At 41.1% G+C, this 23,234-nt stretch overlaps 1 protein-coding gene across 1 annotated transcript in view; it reads left to right on the forward strand.

Annotated features, from left to right (window-relative positions):
• The window catches only part of REPS2 (RALBP1 associated Eps domain containing 2), a gene marked incomplete at both ends in the record, with an annotated part of 94,030 nt that extends 71,298 nt beyond the window's left edge, over positions 1–22,732 (forward strand). Inside the window, 5 exons of the mRNA XM_079549194.1 lie at positions 4,068–4,132; positions 16,759–16,842; positions 19,409–19,554; positions 21,631–21,736; positions 22,664–22,732. Coding sequence (XP_079405320.1) covers positions 4,068–4,132; positions 16,759–16,842; positions 19,409–19,554; positions 21,631–21,736; positions 22,664–22,732 — 470 coding nt within the window. The remainder of the gene's footprint in view (positions 1–4,067; positions 4,133–16,758; positions 16,843–19,408; positions 19,555–21,630; positions 21,737–22,663) is intronic.
• Positions 22,733–23,234: the final 502 nt, after the last annotated feature.

Here is a 23,234-nt window from a genome sequence, read left to right on the forward strand (position 1 = left end):
GGGCTTCACAGTGTATGGGGCTTTGCCACCACATCAGGATGTGCTTTTCCAGCCAGATAGTGCCTCGCTGCTTAAAACATTCCCTGCTGCTTTTTTAGGTATATCAGTGAGCTGGAAGAGTTAGAGAGCAGGACAGCAGGTGCTACATCTTTAGAGCAGTGCTCAAGCTGAGGCTGCTTTTCAGTGCTTCCATAGCACTTTTGAGGGCCTGCTGAAGCATAAGCCAGCAGATTTGAAAAGATGGGGCCTGGAGGGGCTGCATACTCTTGGCAGGGCACGAGGAGCAGCTGTGGGTATTGCCTGTAGTTTGCTTCTCAGACCATCGTGGCAGCAGCGCCCAGCATAGTGCCATGCTCATTAAGCAGCTTGCATAGTTTGTACTCCTTGCCTGAACTGTTTGGCCTGCAGAGGTGATCTCCTCTCGGTGACAAGCAGTAGTAGTGGTGGGAAGGCAAGGTGCACTCATTGAATAACAGCTCCCACAAGATTTTCAGAAAATAAACATTGAATTCACTGCTGTTGAAGAGTGCAGTGACCTACAGAGCATTTGTGTTTGTGTTGGATTGTGTTCGTATTCAAATATTGTTAGTATAATAATAACTGCTAAAGCTCAGTATCTGCACTGCCAGTGCTCAGATAAAGGAAAGAATAATCTGAATTTGAGACTGAAAGAAAGGAAGCCTTCTTACTCTGCTGTTCATTTCTGAAGACTGATGGTGTGGAAGAGAGGTGGAAAGTGTGGTGGAGACGACATCATGCTGATATTGCAGTGACCTAATAGATGGAGCTACTTAACACAAGAGAAAGGATTGTAATTGCTTAATCTGTGTTGTTTGTTGTTTTTTTTTTCTTCCAGATCTCTTTCACACCTGTAGGCATGTTAGTGACTCCCTTGGTTAACCTCAGCTGGGTTGTAATTGTCCTATCTCTGCCAATGTCTGCAGTGATATTAGGCTTCATTTTGATTCAAGAGATGATGATACAGAGGATGTAAAGGCCCAGAATACTATTCAATCATAGAACCATTGAGACTGGAAAAGACCTCCAAGGTCATCGAGTCCAACTGTCAATCCATCACCTCCATGCACTCTAAGCCATAAAACTCTTGAGAACTGTTTATAGTCAGTGTGATTGTTCTCAATGATTTCATCCACGCATTTTTACTTTCATGTCACCAGCTTAATGGTTAATACTTTTTGTCTTCGTATTTTCAACAACGTAGACATTTTTAGGTCTGGTATATAAAATATGTAAATGGCTGTGCTGTAACAAGGCTTGTAATGGTCTTTGTGGCTTTTTAAAATATACATAGAAATAAAAAGTGTATAAATGTAATTGCTTGTTTTAGCATTATTGTGGTGGGAAGCATTTCTATGTTTAATAATGCATTTTTTTATTACTATTCAAGTAACAGTGCAAGATGGACTGTCTTGCTTCTTTACCGGTGCAAGTGCTGAGCACTCAGTGCAACAGGAACCTGGGGAGGGTAAACCACCATCAGTCCTTATGATTTCTCTGGCCTAGTCCTTCTCTGTGCAGCTGACTTTGGAAAACCTCATCTATCCTGCAGTATTTTCCCATGATTTATTTTATGTATTTTAAAGAAACCAAACTGCAGCTGGACCTTTGTGATTGTTACCTTCCTTTGTGCTAGTTCACAATAAAAGCTGAAATTGTGTTATGCTGAAGAGGCCTAGAACCGACCATCAAGGGTTCATCTTCCTCCCCTTACTTCTCCCTTTAGAATTCCTCCACTGTATGCTGACAACAGCATACAGATGCAATATATTGCAGCTCCCCCCCTGCCATACACCATCATGGTGCCAGCAGTGCGCTATTAAAGGTGTGTCAGCTGAAACCAGGACATGAGGGCAGTGCTGTTCAGTGCTGACTCAGGGGAAGGCAACTGGCTAAACACAGGATTCTGAACAGCGAGGAATATGCAGCCTTGCTTTCTGGTTTGATAAAAGAATTTGAGAATTGGTTTCAAGATCGCAAAAATTTATCAATTTATGTTTGCGACACCATTTTCAGTTGATGTAATACACGAGCTGCAGGTTTTCAAATGAAGTCAATGGAGTTGCAATCAGATACTCAACTCAAAAATCTGATCGTATCTTTTTTCTGGACTCTTTTAATCCCTGTCTTAGCAGAGAGAAATACCCCTCACATCACAGTCACACTTCATTCATGTCATCACTTTTTGGCACTACATACATTTGTGAGCAACTGTTTTCTGAGAGTGAAGCACGGGAGGAATAAAATGTCATCAAAAATCTCTGAGGAACCCATTGAGAGCCCATCGAGAATGGCAGCCACTGCCGTCCAACCAGACTGATGTGTTTGTTTCTTAGAAACAAGGCCACGTACCCCACTAGTTTTGTGATTTTGTTCCTTTTTTGTTAATGTTTTAACAAAAATATTAGAAATTAAACTGTTTTGTAACATATATTAACAACATTGTATATTTTACAAGTGTTTCTTCAAAAGTAATGCCTCCTGTTTTATGACGTTGTCCCATTACATCTGAGGCAGATGTTGGTTGTATGGGAGTAGAGGTTGGACGTTCCCACTGATATTTCAATATATGTTGTTGTAGTGTGACAGATGGCAGCAGAGGGGCAGTCTGACATGGAAATCTGACAAAATTAGAAATCACAGAACCTTGTGTCTGCATTAGAAATGCGTATGAAGCTCAGGAGTGGAATTGAAGTCCTCCATACAGAAAAAATGGCACCCACTGACATTCAGTGGCACTTACTGAACGTTTCTGGAGACAAACCAGTGGATGTGAGCACAGTGAGGTGTTGGGTGGTGCTTTCCAACAATGGTGACAGTGACAGTGGGTCACCTGTGCTGGTGCAGATTGCTATGAGTGTGGCATGTAGGCTCCTGTTCATAACTGGTGACAGTGTTGAAAATCGCGGTCATATCAATGCTCATCGTGGTGACTGTATTGAAGAACAGTGTTCTGTAGCTGAGAATTTGCTCTATCAGTTAGTGTTATTGTGCTCATATCTTGTAGTTTTCATGGGAATAAATGGGAGGCATTACTTTTGGAGTAACTTATGTATTTGTTGCCCAAGATGATTCCTGTTCATTCAGTGTGACCTGGACAGGCAAAAAAGTTGAACACCTGAGGTTTAGGCTTTTAGTTTTCTAATTCTATGGTAGATGTTTTCATTATAGGCTGTGCTGCATTGCAAAGTTTGCTCTACGTGAAGGGAACTGAGGATGAAGAAGGTGGTCAGAGGTCTGCAGCACCCCTCCTGTGAAGAAAGACTGAGGGAGATTTGCTTGTTTAGCCTGGAGAAGTGAAGGCTCCAGGGAGACCTTACTGTGGTCTTCCAGTATGTATAGGGAGCTTTTAAGAAAGCTGGGAGAGACTTTTGCTAAGATTTGTAGAATAAGTGATATTGCTTTTAAAATAGGTTAAATTTAGATCAGATATGAAATTCTTTATAAGATGGTGGTGAGGCACTGGCACAGACTGCCCAGAGAAACTGAGAGTGCTCCATCCCCTGGAAGTGTTCAAAGCTGGGTTGGATGGGATCCTGGGTGGCCTGGCCTAGTGAAAGGTGTCCCCACTACGGGCCTACAGTAGCGGGGCTGGAGCTGGATGGTCTTCAAACTCCCTTCAAACTCAGGCCATTCTATAATTCACTAATAATGAACTCTATAATAATAATGAACTCTAACCCCACGTTAGATACTAAGCATCACTTTTTTAAAAGGCCATGATGTTAAGGACAAAGACCAAGGATACATATACTCTTTTTCTGGCATTTTTTAACTGGAATTGGACTTCTTTAGTTAAGACTCTTGTGGCTGACTGTCTTCCATCTCTGCTTTTTATCACAACATTGTGGTTTTTTACAATAATTAAATCACTGCTCATTTTATAAGCATTGGAGAAAGTTATTTCAAACAGGGTTTCCTCAATAAAGATCAAGTTTGGTTTCTGTTACTAACAAGTTGAATGCTGCCTCATCACTGTGAATTATGGAAATAAATTTTGGTTTTATTTGTAATTAAGTTAATGTTTGTTTTTCATTTTCTCTGTTCAGCTGTGAGGTCTGGCTGGCTGCCCCCACCACCACCCGCGCTGCCCCCTCGACCTTCTGTATCTCAGGTACGGGCAAGCTTTCAGCAGTTTGCTGTATATTGTTTGCTTGGTTATTTTGCTGTTGCAGTGGTTAGCACAAGTTGGCTTGGACGCTGTAGCCGTTCTTGCTTCCAAGTTAATGCAACTTCACAGTTTGCTCTGCAATTCTGTGCATGTCCTTCTTCATTGGTCTGTGTATCCAGTGTGTTGCAGGCGAATTAAATCACTTTGTAGTGGAGCTTACATGTACCCACTAGATAGAACTGTAAATTAAATGCTAGTAAGGCTACTAATAGGAGTCTGATGCCTGATAGGCGTGGGCTTGATACCAGTTGTTTTCTTCTCAAGCTTCAAATGCTCAGAGGGCATCTGTTAAGGGAGCTGCATCTTTTAAGAGTGTCACCCATTGATTTGAAAAAGAATGCTGAAAGGAAGTAAATCCCATGCCAGTGATGTTATTCAGTTTGAAACCATTAGTAGTGCTTTTCTTTTGTTTTGCTTTTAGATGATTTTTGTGTGTTGGTTTGTGTTTAGAGTATTGTGCAACCACAGCATAATGCAAAATTGATGAATTTGTGCATATCTGCATTCAAATACTTCTTCATATTTTAGGCAGTGTTACATTGTCAGCTCTGGCAAATCTTAGACAGCAGTATGCTTCATACATAGCTCCTTTGGTGAGGTGTTTAACAGATGACATGGCCACGGGGAAGCTAACAGCCCATTACATATAAAAGCTTGGCAAGGTACCTTCATTGGGCCAGAAACTGTTATCACTTGAGTTTTGGATCTGCTCTTTGGATCTGCCTGCCTGTGAGCAACTCCTGTTGCACTGGGCTTATGATGGAAATGATAAGGGCCTTGCTGCTACTCACAACTGTACCAGCAGCTCATTCCTCTCTTTCTTGCCCCTTTTAGCTGTATCTGAGTGCAGCTAGTTTTTGCCTTGAGGACTGTAGGGTACTCTGGTTTGAAGCTGCGTAATTCCCCCAAGTCACTGTTAGCAGTCCTACTGCTAATGTCCATGCACCTTAGTGTACCCATCATGTTTCTGCTTCATCTGATTCATCAGTCCCTGGAGAGCAGTCTGAACCAACTACTCTCTTCCTACACTGGGTCAGGGGGAGTGGGACCTTTCTAATGCCACAAACACAAGAAGAGTCTCACGTGAAATTCTCGATCCACTCCTTTCCAATACAAAAGTCTGTTTTCTGGAAAAAAAGAAAAAGAGAAGGCATGGTTTCTATGCCTGTTCAGTATTGAACATATAGCTGATACTTTGTGTACATGCATCACTTACATTTACTTATTTGATTTCTGATTATTTTTAAAAGCATTTTATTAAATATCAAAATATTCTTTTGACCTAACAAAAATATACATAAACCCAGTTCTTGAAAATGTAATAAACATAATGCTTGTCACATTTTGCTTAATTTATCACCAAATGTGCCCTTCTGTGACAAAGGTAACAGACAGTAGGAAAGTATGTGTGATAGGGTCGTAATTCAGCTTAGCTGACCCTTGCTAATAGCACGAAGGAATAATAAACATATGGATTACATTAGTCCAACGGGGCCCTTATTTAAAGAGCATGAAGAAAGAGGGAAGGATATCCTTTCAAAACAGAGGCAGGATCAAAATATGAAGAAGAGCCATGATGTTGAAATGATGCATTCAGCTTTTTCCTGTTCCATGATTTACCAATCTCTTCTTAAATTTCCATTTTAACTTAATTTTCAACAATGTTATTGAAAATCTTATTGTATTGCCTTCACATTGTGCTGTATGCCTGCAGGTAAGTACTGCTAATGACAAATATACCTTGGAAATGAAGTGAGCCTCACATATTTCAGGGGCTGTGCACCATGTAAGTACGCTTGTGCGTGCTTGTTTTGGCTCAGGTTTGGAAATCAGCTTATGGAGGAGGAGAGGGAAACAGTCTCTTCTGAGGACTGCAGTTTTCTATGGATGGATGAGAACCAGCGTGGACCAGTTGGCTCTTCAGAGTGTGATTAGAGAGCTTCTGTGATATAAAGGCTAAAGTGCATAAAAGAGAGCTACCAAGGGATGGCTTAATTAATAGCAGTGTAGAAATAGTGTCTTGATCTTGGCTTATGGTTGCTGTTGTTTTTAGTAGAATTTATTTCAACCTTTAGGGAAACATTATTTTTCCTGACAGATCCTCCAAGGTAATCCTGCTCAGCAAGTTACTGAAATGCTGGTTAGTCACAGCATGCCAAATATCTCCAGTCATATTGCAGACTTCTTAAATTATTTCTGTATCCAGCTCTGCCACCACAGCACAGCCAGCTGAGTAATGGAGGAGAAGGACTGGATTGCTGGATGAGAGTGGCACAAGCTGAAACTGAGAGTTACTATTGCTGTGGCCTCCACTCTGCAGCTCAGTGCAGTCTTACTGTGAGGCTTGAATCTTGAGACACTGAGATGAATTAGCCAGTTTATAGGGAAATAGCAGCAGGGCTGTCTTCTCTGGTGTGGGTCAGTGCTGTCAGCCCTGCCTGAAGGCCATCTAGTCCAACTGCCCTGCAATGAACAGGGACACCACAGATACTTCAGGGTGCTCAGAGCTCTATCCAGCCTGACCCTGAATGTCTCCTGGGACTGGGCGGCATCCATCACACCTCTGGGCAACCTGTTCCAGTGCCTCACCACCCTCACAGTAAAAAACTTTTTCCTTGTATCTAATCTAAATCTCTTCAAGCTTGAAACCATTTCCCCTTTTTCTGTCACCACAGACCCTGTTAATGAGTCTGTCCCCTTCTTTCCTATAGCTTCCTTTTAGATACTGAAATGGGGCTGTCGGGTTGCCTCGGTAACTCCATCTCCTTTATACTTTTCTCCATTGCGGAAGTCAGTGTTTTGTCAACTTATATCTCCATCAATCCATAACCTGTACCCAGGTTTTCCTCAGAACATTTCTTTAATGCAGCAATGCTCTCATCTGAAATAGCTGTGGTGACTGCAAATGAGTTAAATAAAGATGGACAAAAGGCAAGTTTACGTAGTGTGGTGAGGTACTGCAATTCATTTTTCCATTATCTCTGATTTATAATCTTTTAGTTCAAATTCCAACTCATATCTCTCTGCTCTGCAAACTGTTTTGAATTGATGTTTCCAGTAAGATGTTGTGAAATGTGCTATGAAATGCTTTATTACAACCCTCAATTCATGTTGCTTTTCTTTTGAAAGAAAAAAAGAAATCGGTTTTTGCCTAACTTCTGTGAAGGGCACTTAGAGTTTGTATGGAAACAGGCTTATATGAAGACTGGAGTTTTATTTTGGTTAATATGTTTGTTTTGAAGTGTTTTCATTTTACTACTTTGTATATGCTTATGTGCAACTTAACCAACGTCTTCTGTAATCCCAAATAGCACATTTTACACTTAGCAAATCTGTGGTAGCTGCTTGGGTTTAAGAATAATTGTGTTTGTATCAGTTTTCCTTCATCTTGTGACCATAAATGCTTAATATGTTGCAAGCTGTTGCAGTGACTTAGGGTGCTGCCCTTACCTCTTTTGCTCACTTCCCAGGACATTCTAAACCTATGGCTTTTCTGGTCTATTTTTTTTCTTTAAGGCACAACTTGTTAGGCGTTTTGGACCCCCCAAGTGATAGTACGTAGAACAGGCAACCTACAGCTTGTTGAAATATTCAGCATGGTGTAGGAATCACAATAGGAAGGCACCAGTGTACACTGCTGATTCTCAGTGGTACAAATTTCAAACAGGAAATAGCTATGGGTGCTGTGAATAACATTCCACTGGAACTGAGCTGGAACGAAACATGTGTGCACATCTCACATAAGCCTCTGTTATTATTTTTTTAATGGAAAACAAAATGAAGTTTATTACTTTTGGCTTTTAAGCATACAGAAGCCATTTACTGCCATTGCTTACAATGAAAGATTTAGTGGCATACTTATGTTAATAGGAATTATGGATGAGCACTGAAGAGCAAGTAAAACTTCAGGATTTTTTCCAACATAACTCACTGTCTGCAGCATTGCCCAATTAGATCAACATTCCTTTATTTAAATTACTCTATTTTAGTATCTTTCCGTCCTGCAGTGATGGTATCCTGCTGGTACAGCATAAGGAGATTTGAAAACTGTTGAACTGGAAGAAAACCCTGTATATCTTGGCTGAAAAAAAACCATGTTCTTGGTCTCTTTTCCCAGAGCCTAAATTTTAAGCCTGTTGCAAATTAGCTCTGATTTGTACTGGAGTTTTGTTTTCTTTAGACCTTGGAACCTGCTTTTCCCAGCAGTTCCATGCTTGCAGTTTTGATGAACACTGACAAAAATTACAGACTAAGGCAGCGTTCTAGTGAAGTTGGAGTAGGTAGGCAGTTGTTAACATAAGCAACTTGTGAAGCGTTGCGAGTACCTTGCAGCCCTAAATATTAAAATCTCACTATGTTATATGAGCTCAGAGTTAAGCTGTCAGTTGAGAGGCCATCATTAGCATTAGTTACTATTGACTTGGTGAAATCATGGAAACATAATGCTGTGAGGGATGATAGGTGGGTCACCCTTCCCAGTTACAGGCACCTGGCTGTGTTGGAAAACTAAGATATTTTAACTTATTGAATGTTCTGCTCTCAGAACGTTACTTGATGCTTCTAATTCCTCAAAGCCCTTTGGCCATTCATCATCAGGAATTGCAAGTGAAAACTGGGACCCAGTTCAAGAAATGTCTGTAACAGCAAATTAAGTGTGCCCACGCTGATCTGTGGTGCTGAGTTAAAGAGGTGGAGAAGGGCTCCCATCCATCGTGCTGAGAGCTCCCGGACTCCTGAGTGGAATGGCCACATGCTGGTTCCATGCCGGGTGCTGGTCCTGGGGATCCCATCTGCCAATGACTGCTTTGCCTAGTTAAATTCGGAGGTCCTGACAGACTGTTCTTTGGAAGTCTCTTAGGTAATGTAATTTTTTTCCTCACTTTGACCAAAATAACCCACACCTGGTCCTCTGGTTGCCTTGTGTAGTCTATGCCTTTGACATCTGGGTAAAGCCTGAGTCACTAAGAGGATGAGAGAGGGTTTGCTGAGTTCCATTATGGGGCTGTTTGGAGAAAATGTGCAACCAACTAAGGTGCCTTCTTAGTGTGTAAAATTATGTGAGGAATATGTCCTGCTGGCAAGACATCCGGACCTTTGTGAGAGGGAACTTTTTTGTTATGGAAAGAAGAAAAAAACGATTTTGCTTTTGGCAGTCTACTACTCATATACATGATGGTTCTCTCCCAAGCAGCCATGTTAAACTGAACCAAAAGATACTTGTTCAGTTTGCAATCACTGTGCAAGAAAATGATGGCGGTTTTTGATCATCTCCACTGTTTTGGTTGCAGATTAACATATTTTGTATAATCAGTGCATTAGGTACTGAAGAAGCCTGTGACTATAATAAAACTGAAAGTCTTCTATAGCATGAAAGACTTTGCCATCTGCCACTCTATTATAATACAAATGGATTATCCTCTTCTGTCATGAAAATTATATATTAAATCTGAAATGGCTAGGCAAAATAAATTATGGTTTGAGGAGTGGTAGAAGCTAGTGCAGTTAGAATTGAATTTGGGAAGTAGTTGATGGTTGCCATAAAATCCTTTCTAAAGAGATTTCTGGGAGAGTGGCAGAATAAAAGTGAGTATTTTAATTAAAACATGTTGTAATAACTTCTTGAATTTGGCTTCAGATTTATCATAAAATCAAGAACAAAGCAAGGCAAGAATCCAATGCCTGTATCTCATGTGGAAGGCACATACCTCTTCCCAGATCTCATTCATCTGGTTTTGTAGAAGTGGAGTACTGAAAAAGGTTGTTGTTAATGCTTCCATCTGTGTCCAATTCTTTCCTTGCGAATGGGCTGAATGTTGCAGCAATTTATTTGTATTTGCTGCCTTTTGCCTAAACCTTATCAGCAGCCCTCAGATAGCTCGGGGAAAGAAAAAGCTTATCAAAACTTCAGGGCTGCACAGTGTGGTGAGGAAGCCAACAGCACACTGAGACCCCAGGAGCTTGTTGCATTTGCATCCCTATGGGTTTTCTTTCTGTCTTATCATTTTTCAGTTTCTTTAACAAGCAATAAAAGAAACTGATGATTCAGTGTGAGGTAGACTAGACTCACAGAAACTGGAATTGAGACATCTTGACTTCTTAGAAATTGCCACTAAACACAGAAAAAAAGTGAATGTTTAGAAAGGAGAAAAATACCTCTTAAATGAAGTTACTTAGAGATGATAGAAGATTGCAATGGGCACATACTGAGCGTTAAGCATATTTAGTATCCTACTTTTTCATACAGATAAGCTGTTCTCAATGCTTTTTTTTTTTTTTTTTTTTTTTTTTTTTTTTTTTTTTTTTTTTTTTTTTTTTCCCAAAAGCTAAGCAGTGATACTGTATAGGTAATGATTACAGACTATTCCAGTGAATGCACGGAGGTAATTTCGTTTCTGCAAGTGGTGCTATTGACTACAGTGGTGCTATTTCCATTAAAGTTAGCCTGAATGTAAGTGTGGGCTGGACTCAATTGTGGAAAAGATCAAATATATATATATATATTTTACCTCTTGCAAAAAGCTCTCAGTTAACAGAACAGTGAAAACTCCATGAGGACCCTCTGTTGTGGGAGACCAGTTATGAACTGGACCTGTCTTGAGAAACAGGTGTGAAGTCTATATATTATCCAGCATTGCTAAACAAACAAACAAAACAACAACAACAAAAAATACAACTGGAAATGTAAGCAAAGAACTAATTGTAAAGTAACACATTCTTGTACAGTTAAGAATATTTTTAATCTGAGGCTTTCAAAGTCCTCAGCACTTAACTGAGTGTTGCATGATCTTTTAGAAAGGTACTGTTAAGTATTGTCTTGTGGAGCAGTGAGAAGGTTATGACTGTCTGGTCCAAGATCAGACCATGAGACAGCATTCACAGTTCCTAACGCTCTTCCTAATGATGAGGAATTGTCTGTCCTAATGCTCAGTATTGGCCATAGGTTGGTCTCAGGCTGTGATCGTTTTACAGAGACTTTATTGGCCAATTTTATCTTGTGTCAGGAAGAGTGAGGAGGATAGGGCTCTTCTTAGCAAGAATGGGAGAATATATGAGTACGGGAAAAGGTGACACCATCTCTTAATAACTGGATGTTGATCTAGGCAAAGGGAAACTCTTCAGGAGACTTGGAAGAACCATAGAATGATTAAGTTTGGAAAAGATCACTAACAAATCTAGTCAGATATGTCCAACCCATGGCCCAGCACAGCTCGCACTGCAGCCACCACTGCCTCACATAATCATGGTGGTGGATGTGCCCCACTGAGCGGCCTGACCCAGCCCCACGGATGAAACCAGGGCACGGGGCACAGTGCAGTGCTAACTCAAGTGATGGCAAATAATTGTAAGCATTTTGATTCATTGGCTAAGCAAGGTGCTCTAAACAGTGAAAAATATGCAGCCATGCTTTCCATTCTGATACAGGAATTCAAGATCAGGTTTCAAGATTGCCAAAAAATTATCATTTTTTTGGGTAAATTTGTGACTTTGTTTTCAATCAGCATAAATGCATGACCTGCAAATTTTCAGGTGGTATCTTTAGAGTCAGGTATTCAATTCAAAAACTCGATCATATCTCTCTTCTGGACTTTTATAATCCCTATCTTAGCAGAGAGAAATGCCACTTATTTCATAGTCACCTCCATTGTATCATTGCATTTTGGCACTACATACATTTGTGAACAACTATTTTCAAGGGTGAAGAACACGAAGAATAAAATGTCGTCAAAAATCTCTGAGGAACCCATTGAGAGGTCACTGAGAATGCCAGCCACTGCCATTGAACCAGGCTGATGTATTTGTTTCATAGAAACAAGGCCACATATCCCATTAGTTTTATGAATTTGTTGCTCTCCTTTTTTTATGTTGTAGTAAAAAATATTAGAAATTAAAATGTTTTGATGCTTATACACATTAACGATAGTATATATTTTATGAGGGTGGCTCCAAGAGTAATGCCTCCTACTGTATTCTGTTGGCCCATGACATGAGAGGTGGATGTTGGTGTATGGCAGTAGAGGTTGGATGTTCTCACCAGTATTTCAGTACATGTTGTTGCCATGTGACAGATGGCAGCAGGGGGGCAGTCTGACACGATGGTGTCTGACATAGAAATGTGAATAAAGCAAAGGAATGGAATTGAAGTCCTCCATACAAAAAAAGATGGCACCTGCTGAAATTCACTGATGCTTGCTGAACGTTTCTGGAGATCAACCAGTGGATGTGGGCACAGTGAGGTTGTAGGCGGCACATTTCAGCAGTGGTGGCGCTGACAGTGGGCCATATTCGCTGGTGCAGACTGTTACGAGCACCGATTGTTCATCGGTGGTGACAATGCTCATGGTGATGACTGCTGAAGAACAGTGTTCTGTAGCTGAGAATTTGCTCTATCAATTAGCGTTATTATGCTCTTTGTATCTGTTGTAATTTCCATGGAAACAAATGGGAGGCATTACTTTTGGAGTGACCTACATATATGCAGCCCAAGATGATGATTCTTCATTCAGTGTGGCGCAGGCAAGCCAAAATGTTGGACACCCATAATCTAGTCCAACCATCAGCCCTTCACTGAAAGAAGAAATTGATGCTCTTTTCTGTGGTCACTTAGAACTTCTTTCCAAAATCAAGATATATTCAGTCCTGATCTGCAAAATGTCTTTTGTACTGCTAGTAGAACACGCAAGCAGGATTTTCTTTACCCAGCTACTATAATCCTGCATGTGGAACCAGCCATACCAGTACTTGCTGTTTCAGAAGCTTGCTCGATTCTGTGGGCATGAATGAGACACTTCCATCTGAGCAATTTCACACTATTGTAACTGAATTTTCTTTTGGAAGACCATATTGCATAAGCAGTATAATCTCTCCAGATAGTCAAGACTTTATATTGTTGAGTTTTACAAAGTAAAGTATGATATAACTGAGAGATTTCCAAGATATAGGAAAAGTTTCTTATTGCTATGATGGAGGGAGGTAGTTTATTGTTGTACATCTTGTAAATGTATTTTGTAAAGCCTGTCAAGCCTTGCCTGGGGGACTTGGTAGGGTTAGTTGAATCAGCAAACCTTCTTTGCATTGATGCAAGTTGCAGTTGCACAGAAGGCTTTTGCCAGGGTTAAGTGGTGTCAGGCCCTGGATGCAATCCACTGCAGTAGCATGCGGATTCTTTATGCTTGGACACGTGTGTCGGAAGCCCATGGCTTTGAGTAGCAAAGACTTGTTCATAGGTGGGAACTCAGAGCTCTGCTGGCAAGTTATTAATGCATAGACCCAGCTTCTGCATGACCAGCAAATGGCGGACTCTGAAGAGCTGAGGCTTATGGTGTCAGCACCTGCTGCCTGCCCACTTTGTGGGGCAGGAGCAGTCTGCAGACTCAGGATAATGCAGACAGCTATTAATTGTGCTCTCCTCTGAGCCAAACGCTGAGAAATAGCCTGTCCCGCGTGCCACTAGATGGCACTTTAGGGACACGGCAGTCCCTCGGTTTCGTTCATTATGCATGGATGGGTTGCATCGCCACAACTAGCTCCGTTTGTTGTTTTTTTTTTCCTGATCAAATGTGGGGGTTTTATTATGTTATTTTTTTGCTTTGTTTTGTTTTGGTTTTTTTTTTTTTGTTCTTTTTTGTTTTGTTTTGTTTTTTACTATCCACCTGCTGCAACGAGTCCCTGCCCCGGTGCCTGCTGAGCTTTGCAGGCTGATCTGTGTGCAGCCCCTCTTGCTGGCCTTGTAGCCTGGCCTCAGCCTGCAGGTACCACAGCCACACAGCTGCCGCAACTGTGGGGCTGACAGCCACAAGACAGCACTCAGCTGCTCAAATATATGCATACAGATACATGTGATGTGTTATTAGGAAATGTTTGATCAAACTGTCGGAAATTTGAAAATCTCATGGTTTTGGTGTTAGCACTACTATTTGTATTTCCTTCCACCGGGGCACGAAGTTTACCTTTTTTTTCTTTTTTCTTTTTTTTTTCTTTCTTCTTTTTTTTTTCTTTCCCCTTTTCAATTTTCTTCACTTTAAAATAATGTTCTCCTGCAAGGAAGGCTGTTTCTAAAAATCAGTTTTTCTGCAATTATTAGGGTTTGGGTTTTTTCCTGTTTTTTTTTTTTCTCTTTTTCTTTTTTTTTTCCTTTTTTTTCCTTTTTTTTCTCCAGGCCCACTGTCTTATTCTAATCTCAGTTTTCCTTCTTATTTGTAATTGACATTGTAGAGTTCAAGTCTACTTGGTTATTTCTGCATTGCTTGAACACACCACATTTTATCTACACATAAACAAGAGAGAGTTGGTTTCTTTTATCCTCCATTCTGTAGGATAAATTGCTGAATGCTTGCTTGTGGTGCCAAGTTTGATGGAGATTCCAACAAGAGCATGAGCACCAGAAGCAGCCTGCCTGGCCAGATTGCTGGGGTTTCTGGTGCCCCTATCAAAGAAAGGTGTTTCAGAGCTGCCTCTCACACATCCACCATTGCACTGTGTTATGCAGCAAAGCTATACCATGAGGACTTTAGAGAGCATGCATACTACGTGACTCTCTGAAATACTAGATTTACTCTTGATGATGTCCCTAAATGAGCGATTTGTCAAAATGATGTGATTTGATGCCAACTTTATTGCGTGGCTCTGCTGGGGATTTGAGCTTTGCTATCACCAAATCATTTGTGAAAGCCCCGTAGATCTGCCAGACTGCAGCTAGCAGTGCTTTGAGCTTTGATTTCTTTCAAATGTATAAAAAGTGGTTGTAGAAGTCAGGGAGGTTATGGGCTATTCAGATTGCTGATAAAGAGATGTTATGTTGCATTAAATGCAATTTTAAAGGTCTTTGATTTTTGTAGACAGAAAAAAAAGATTGCTTTTTCAATTTCACTCGTATTTGCACCAGAAATCAACAGATATAAAAGGAGCTCTTGAATCCATGAGAAAGGTTTCCAGAATTGAAATGTTGCTAACCAGTAGCTCTTTGGAATCCAGATGCTTACGGTACTAATATTCAAATAGTAGTGAACAGTAAGTTTATTTTTATTTTGCCATAGATAACACTACAGATGTGGCACACCTAGAGGAGGGGGGGAGCAATCTTGTCAGCCAAGACAAATCTCCCTCCTCTCCAGAGGAATTTCACATGCATTTTAAAAAAAGATCACAAATCTCTCTCCTCTGTGTACATGTTCAACATGTATGGTTGAAGAGCAGCAGCAACCTGACAGAACTGCTTTTCCCCTGCAGCTTTCCGCTGAGCTCTTATTGTTTTTGTTACAACAGAAAGGGAAGTGGAATGAAAAGAGAAAAGTCCTTCATTTTTAAATACACCAAATTCTGCACATTCTGTCATTTTTTTAACCTATGGTTTAACGCTGTGAAACTTCTGACCACTCCAGAACTTGATGGGTCTAAGCAGAAATCTGGCAACAGCAAATTAGGTTCCTCAGCGTGTGACAGGTTATTATTTTTTTGGCTAAAATTCCAGCCCCTTTAAAGTTTGAGGTTCGCCTTGAACTCCTTTTTTCTAAACACAAGCTTTCACCTGGGTGGAAATGAGTCTTTCTGGAGGAGAGAGCACGATGGCAGGCTGCCTGTCCTGCCTGGGGGCTGCTGTCAGCTTGGCTCCGACTTGACAGGAGCTGGGAAAGAAGAGAAGAGGCAGCCTGCGAGTGCCAAGCGCCCTCAGCCTCCCCACTGCTGCCTGCCTTCCCGTCTTCAAAAGCCAGCTGAGGCTTTCTAGACAGAAAACAGGCGTGCCCTGTTTATACCATGTTTGCTGTAGCATGCCCAGGGACAGGCAGCTCCAAATCCCGGTGCCTTCGCGTAGCAGATGTGCCGTGCCACGTCCTGCTGGAGCAAATCGAACGGTGCTGGAAGATCGCAGGGCAGGCACCACCAAGGGTTAACCCTCCTTCTGATGTTCGCCTGTGTCAGACGCGCTGCTGGGAGGGAGCTGTGGTTTGCTGAAGTGTAGACCTGTGCTTTGAGGGTTCAGCGTGGTTTCTGTTTGAAACATGAGAAAGGAGGAAGGAAGCAGATTATTCGCCTTTTTCTTTTATGGCTGGTGTTTTCAGTAGCTTTACTGGAATTTTTGGTATAATTCATACTTTCTCACTCCAGCCTTACCATTTAAAGACACAGGCTTACGCCAGTGAACTTTCATCAGTTTCAGGAGATGATAAGGTGATGGGGTGCAGCCACGATCCTTCTAGCATTTATCCACCCTCATCTTGGTTTTTAATTTGAGTACCTAGGTCTTAGGAAGAGCCCTGGAAGGAATTCTGGGAATGAGGTCATTTATATTTTAAAGATGGATGTAGTTCCTAACTTTTCTCAGAAAAAAGAAAAGCCCAAAACAATTTTTCTCTTATTTCCTAGCACAGTGAAACACAAGAAAATGGTTTCATTAGAAGTCAACAAAATACATATGTCATCCATTCAGCTGTCACCCTAGGACTCTATTTCCCCTCCCATTGAATTGTTAAAGTAACTTTTCTTTTGTGTATGATGTTTCCTTACATTGACATTATTGTATGTGACTGCTAGTTGTTTTGTGGGTGTAGTAAATGACTGATTTGTTGTTACAGACAGAGCAAGTATCTGAGGTTGAATTACATCCTCAGATGAATAGACCCCCATCCCAGACAGAAGAAAACAGCTCAGCAAAAAAGGTGAGACCTGCGTGTTGTACCGTTGTTGAGTGATTTGCCTTCATCAACAAACGTAGTTGTTTTAAGATTTAAAGCAATTAAACTGAGGGTTAGGGTTACGTTTTCACATGTTTACCTTCTCCAGAGGTCAAGGCGCTAGAGAGAACTGGGATAGTGTGTGACATCAGCTCCGATAAATCATTAAGAAGGCTCTTACACATACACATCAATGCACGTGCTTGAAGAAAGGCAGCTTGCCATTTGTTTCAAATCAATAGGGGGCTTGTGAAGCCTTAGGGAAGACAAAAAAGGATTTGATTGTACTTGACCCCTGTCTCGCTGTAATTCTTCCAAATCGTGATGCACCTCTTGCTTCCAGTTATTAAGGATTCAGTTTTGATGTAAACGTACTTCTTTGCTGCAAGTCAGAATTTGCTACTAAGTGTACATACAGTGGGGAAGATTTGCTCAAAATATTTGCTTACAGTGTGCGATTTCTAATATGCTTTTGTATGAACATGATTTGTGTGAAGTAATCACTGAAGTTGTAGTGGCATTCTTCACAGATTCTGGCTTATGAATGGAATGGCCCCATCAGTGTCCATGAGCATTTCCCTGCTCCTGGTCATGTTCCCCATGCCTCCTTCCATCAGCGTCAGACAAAACAGAATTTTGATAGGGGGCAAAGGCAGATCCTCCCTTCTCCATCCCCTTCAGCATCCAAACAGCGTCTACAAAACCTTTGCTCATCCCAGTCAAGAACTGCTGTCAGGTGATATGTCTATTGCCAGGGAGCATCATCACACTTCCTCCCTAATGGGAGGTGCAGAAAAATGCTCTGGTGTCCATTCCTGTACATGATGAAGCTTTCCAGGCAGTGTCCTAGCTCTACCTGTGTTCAACACATCCAATTTCTATCCTAGCCCCGTTTGTTTCTTGCTACTTTGCAGCCCTGTTGGGACAGTGAAATTCTGGTGGTTCTTCATGCTCATCCTCTTCCCACTGGGCTCCGAAAAATACAGAGCAGCACCTGGCTGTGGGGTGCAGAAAGCACATTGTTGGCACACTTCTGACTCACCTTGTAGGGCTGGTGCAACAACAGCCAAAGAGCCCTTTTGCCTTTAGGTATTGGGTATTTCTTCCAGTACTGTGCTTGAAATGGAACATAGATTAATCCTGTGGATTTCGTAGTATGTTGGAGTTTTAAGGTAGACTGCAGTTGCGTGCTTGGAATCCCAGCAGTTCATAGCTGTTGAAGGCATGCACAAGTTCCTTTCCTGCCATACATCATAAGCTATGTGCAAGCATAGGATTTCAGAGCACAATGTTATCTGAGATCTGTGCAGTGCTGATATGCCAATGTCTGGATTAAAAGGTCTCATCATATTCTGAATTGTTTTTAAAGTAATGGCAGAACTGTTTCTTTTTAAATATCTAGACCCCTTCTCTCCTTATAATTCTAATTATTCTAATAATTTTAATTACTAATGGCTTTATGTTGGGGTTTCTTTTTGATGTTGTGCCAGTCATAGTCGTCTCTTCTGCTGAGTCAGGCTGTTTACTATAGTTCTTTTTCTTAGGATTGCATTGTCACTGCATGTTTCTTTGTGTAGTTTTATTCCTATATTATTAACAAATGACCAAACCATAGTAAGGCAGATAGCCTGGCCCAGTAGCACAGACTGTGCAAGTGATAGTAAAACTTGATCTCTGCTGTTGATTGTGACACCAAATAAGTAACTTTTGTCAAATCACTTCATTTTTTTTGAGTCTTAGCTTTTTCATTTTTGAAATAGAGCAGTAAAAGTTATATTGCTTGTAGAAGCGATCTAGTAATTAAATGCTCTGAAAGACACATATTTATATTTCAGCGTAAAAGCAGCTATAAAGCCACTAAACCCACTTCCCATTGCAAAAAAGAAAGGAAAAAAAAAAAGGATGATTTAACTTAAAGTTGTGAAAACAATTCTTACTGCTTACAGGCATAAAAATCTAAAGCTTTTTGTTTTACCTGCAGAGTGGATTTTCTCTACGATTTAATTTATTGAGAGATGTAACTATACTTCTACACTTCCAACATGTTGATTTTGCATGCATGTGTCTTCCTAAGCTTTTTTTGATGTTATTTCATGTAAGAGAGTAGGGGAGAAGCAGGAAGAGAATGTGTGCCAGAGGGGTAAGGACTGAGGTAGGAAACAGGATGGAAATGATTGATGATTGGTTTCTATTGACTGAGCGCAATGAGAAATAAATCTTACTGTGGTCGTGATGATTTGGGGCCAACTTAGGGCTAGTGTATACGTTCACACCCCTTCTATCCCTTTCCCAAATACAATCCAGTTCTGAAGAGCCTGTCATCCAGATGAAGATGAAACACCAGTGTTATCATTTCACTCGTTAAAGGGTCATAGGAGTTATTGTTCCTTTGAACTAAGTCAAAAACCCAAGAGGCTATTACTGAATTTAGATTAAGCCCTGTTCCACTTTAAATTACGAAAGCTTAGGCCAGATGTCAGCAATTTCTGTCCCGACCTGGTGACGGGATACATACAACCTGACTTAATTTTGCTGTGCTTCTTCCTTGCAGGAGGTTGTTCTTGCTCAACCGCCCTCCAAACCGGCCCGCAGGAAGCTCCGGACAGAGGTGCAGGGGCTGGAGACCCCTGAGCTTTCTCCTACCGTAAATGTGACCTCTTCCCAGCCAGCAGCAAAGCCTCACCTTCCAGTCCAAAAGTAAACAAGCTGTACCATGCATGCCTAACTGCGCCATCAGATCTGACGTGGCAGGGTTTGCTTTTTGTGTGATTTTGTGCTTAACATTTCTGGCTTTCAGAATTCTTCACAAGATACAGGTTTCTGAAATTGTCATCTGGCCACTCCAGTGCAGACTAAGGCTGTAATGACTCTAAGTTGGTAATCCTCTGCAAAAAGTCCTGATTTGTCCTACTTCTGTGCCTGGTAAGGCACATCTGAAGAGCAAGCCTTGCCTTACTGTTCAGTCAGCATCTCTAACTCAACTCCTTTTAGCTTTGTGAGTGTGTGTTTTCACTTTGCACAAATCTTATGGAATTTTGATCTTTGCTTGGGCAGATAGAACTAATTCAGTGCCCAAGAATCTAAGTTGTTAAATGCTTGATGTGTATCCTTGTGACTTTTCTTCCTTACAATGAGGGTTAGAAATGAGCTGTAGACCATTTGTGATAATATAGTGCCAAGCCCAGCATGTGTTGTTTGCTCTCATAAAAACAGGTCGAAGCTGTTAGCAACAAATCTGAGGGATTTAAATATGTATGTATTTAATAGCAGTATAAAAGGGGAAGAAGAAATGGTAACTGAAGGCATTTGAAGCCCTTTTGCTTCTATGCATCTCCCTCAATAGGAATTGACTAGCCTGCCTCCACCCAAGCCTTACAAAGACATCTGATTCTGCATGAAGCTAAATGGAGCTGCCCCAATCAGTTGAGCAGTTCTTGGCAAGCTGTTTGTCAACATACCACATCTATGTTTCAGAGATGGAGATTAGAAGAAATGATAAGACTCATAGGATGCACTGCTTTGTCCTTTGGGAGTGCAAATTCCGTAGTGGTTTAAAAACAGAGAATAGCATTTGTTAATGTCTCAACCCTGTCTTGTCGATCACTTTCCTTAAAAATTCAAATAATAATGGGGCTATATCTTCCTGGGTTGTTTTTTTTTGTTTGTTTTTTGTTTTTTTTGTGTGTGTGTGTGTGTGTGCTACTGTTTGTTTCCTGATGGTTTTACTTTATAGCCTGTGGAGAGCAGTTTGAAGCAAAATAGTGAAGCAGAAAGCTGATGGTTCACTGGAAGATAATAGCATAAAGACCAGAATGTGCTGCAAAAGAGCCTGTTGTAAAGATCGGTGCCATCAACTGTGTTAAGAGAGTGAGCTAATGAGGACAGCATACCATTATGGACCTTATTTAAATAGGATATCTGTTTTACATAAAATTTATCATTAAATAACTTTTGCTGCCTTATGTAAAACCTTAAAGTAACCTATCTGGAACGGGATTTGGATATTCACGTACTATTTTCTATCCATTTTTTTTCCTTTTTCCTCTCATTACCTCCATCTCTTAGAGTAGGTCGATCTTTATATATTGAGCTGTCTCTGTTTATATCTAACTGCCTGACAGCAAATCAGTCCAAATCAGTCACCATGGGTTGTAAAGTCATAATGATAATAGGTGAGGAATCTTTCATTTTCACAGCCAAAGAGATAAGGCAAGTCTGTAAGTCATCTACCTGTATCTGCTTGTGACATCAGGTGGTTTTGGTAGAAATAACTACTTTGAGGGAGGAGGGGGGAGAAAGATAAATTTTCTAAGTGAAGAAGCTCTAGAATCAGTAGTTCTTCAAAATAATATGAGTCAGTATTTTCATGCTGATGTCCTTTTTTTTCTGAATAGAATGGTTTTTGTGTTTTCTTTTAACCACTCCTGAATCATTAAACTGTGCAAGCGTCTGAAAACGACTAAAATGCAGACACTGCAGGAAGTACAGCTATGCAAGGGCTTTTCTTAAGCTGAATCAAATTTTAAGATAATTGAGACAGCCTAAAATGTTTCTGTCACTTGAATTAAGGAGTGTGACCGCTTTATTTCAACCCCCATCTCACTTGGGGGTTACATTTTTCTTCATTTAAATATGTAGTTTGTACTTATCTTTGAAGCATATTCCGGTGTGTATAGTGTGTAGATGCACAGAATGGATGGCTGGTCTTCTGGCATTGTTGGGGCTGTTGTTGGGGCTGTTAATTGAAATGTTCTCTATTTATCTGTCTGGCAGACAGACTTCCAAGCAGAAAAGGGCTATTCAGACTGCTATACGAAAAAACAAAGAAGCCAATGCTGTGCTCGCCAGGTTAAACAGTGAGCTCCAGCAGCAGCTGAAGGTAAGGAATGCATTGAAAATCAGTGACAAAGCTCCCTACAATTGGTTGTGTGGCAGGGTCAGCAGAGAATCTACTTCATCCTTTCAGATGAAACCTACTGCATTACTTCCTCACTTTCTGGAGGAGAATAACTGTATTGTATGTGTGCCTAAATTAGACACTGTAGGAAAAGTTACCACCTATCTGCATACGGCTTTGTTGGCAGCTGGAATAAGCCTAAAGGACTTGTCTTTCTGAGAAGCCCAGGTAATGTGATGGTAGCACCCACCACAGGTATAACTACCTTGTCATCTGATCAGTTGTGCTCCATCACTGTCTCCTGGAGTCACGCGTTTGGTGTACATGGACTGGCTAAACAGTGCTCTTTATGGAATCATGTAGTACTGGGTGTTCATGGCACCTGTTGGCTTGTCTTTTAACGTGTTCTTAAGGGGCTACTTTCTTATAAATATCAGGTCTGTTTTTTATTGTTCCCTCAATCTGAAGATATTACCAAATTCCGCTTTGTATCTGCTATGGCTCTTTTTTTTACTTGTATATTATGAACACATTTGCCTGGGAAAGGCAAGGGACCCGCAGTTTACATTTGTTCTCTAGTCAAGATGAAAGTCTGATTCCTTGTTCGATATTAACATAACTTCTTAACTCACTTGCTTGAGTTTATCTATAGTCCTTCTTTTCTTCCATTTGCTACCTTCAGTGAGCTTTAATTCACATAATGGGCCTATGCTGTTACCTATTTATTGCCTATATTATCTGTGGTTGAGTGGTAGTGGTGTGGTATTTTTGGACAGCAAGGAGAATTACTGGAACAGTGGAGCCCCGGGCCTCTTCTCAGCGCCAGCAGTTTGCCAGGCTGCTCTTCATGGGTGTGGGGTTATGTGCAAGTGCTGAAAAAGTGACAACATGTCTCTCTTCATCCTCTAGGAGGTCCATAAGGAACGAATTGCCTTGGAAACGCAGCTGGAGCAGCTACGCCCTGTAACTGTCTTGTGACCTCCAGCACACTGCACAGCAGCAGAGCGTGTGCACCAACGGCCTTGCAGCCACCAAGGTGACATGGTGGGTCCCCGGCTTGCCCTCCACACCCTGCTGCACCTGCTTGCCTCTGTAGATGGGGAAGGTACAGAAAGCAAATACCAAACTGTCAGATGGCTCTGGGCAGGTGCTTTGCCCTCTTCTCTCCCTCTTCCTAACCTAACGTGTAAATGCAGTTTGCCACTGAAATGAATGAGAGTATTTTATTTATGCCAAGAGCCCCTGATTTATACATATTCTTGCAACGCCTCCTATCCTGAATGTTAAGAGGTACAGAATTCCAGAATTGGTGTTTAAATGTAAAACCCATCCTCTGAGATGGGTTCCTGGATGTTACCAGCTTCTGTAGGATGGTAGAGGACGTGTGGATTGAAAGCACAGCAGGAATCCAACTTGTTAGACGAAAAGAGTCTCTATCCACAATCATGTGTCAGATAATTATTTTCTTAGTGCTGTTTAT

Source organism: Tetrao urogallus (assembly GCF_951394365.1).
Source record: "Tetrao urogallus genome assembly, chromosome: 1".
NCBI lineage: Eukaryota > Metazoa > Chordata > Aves > Galliformes > Phasianidae > Tetrao > Tetrao urogallus.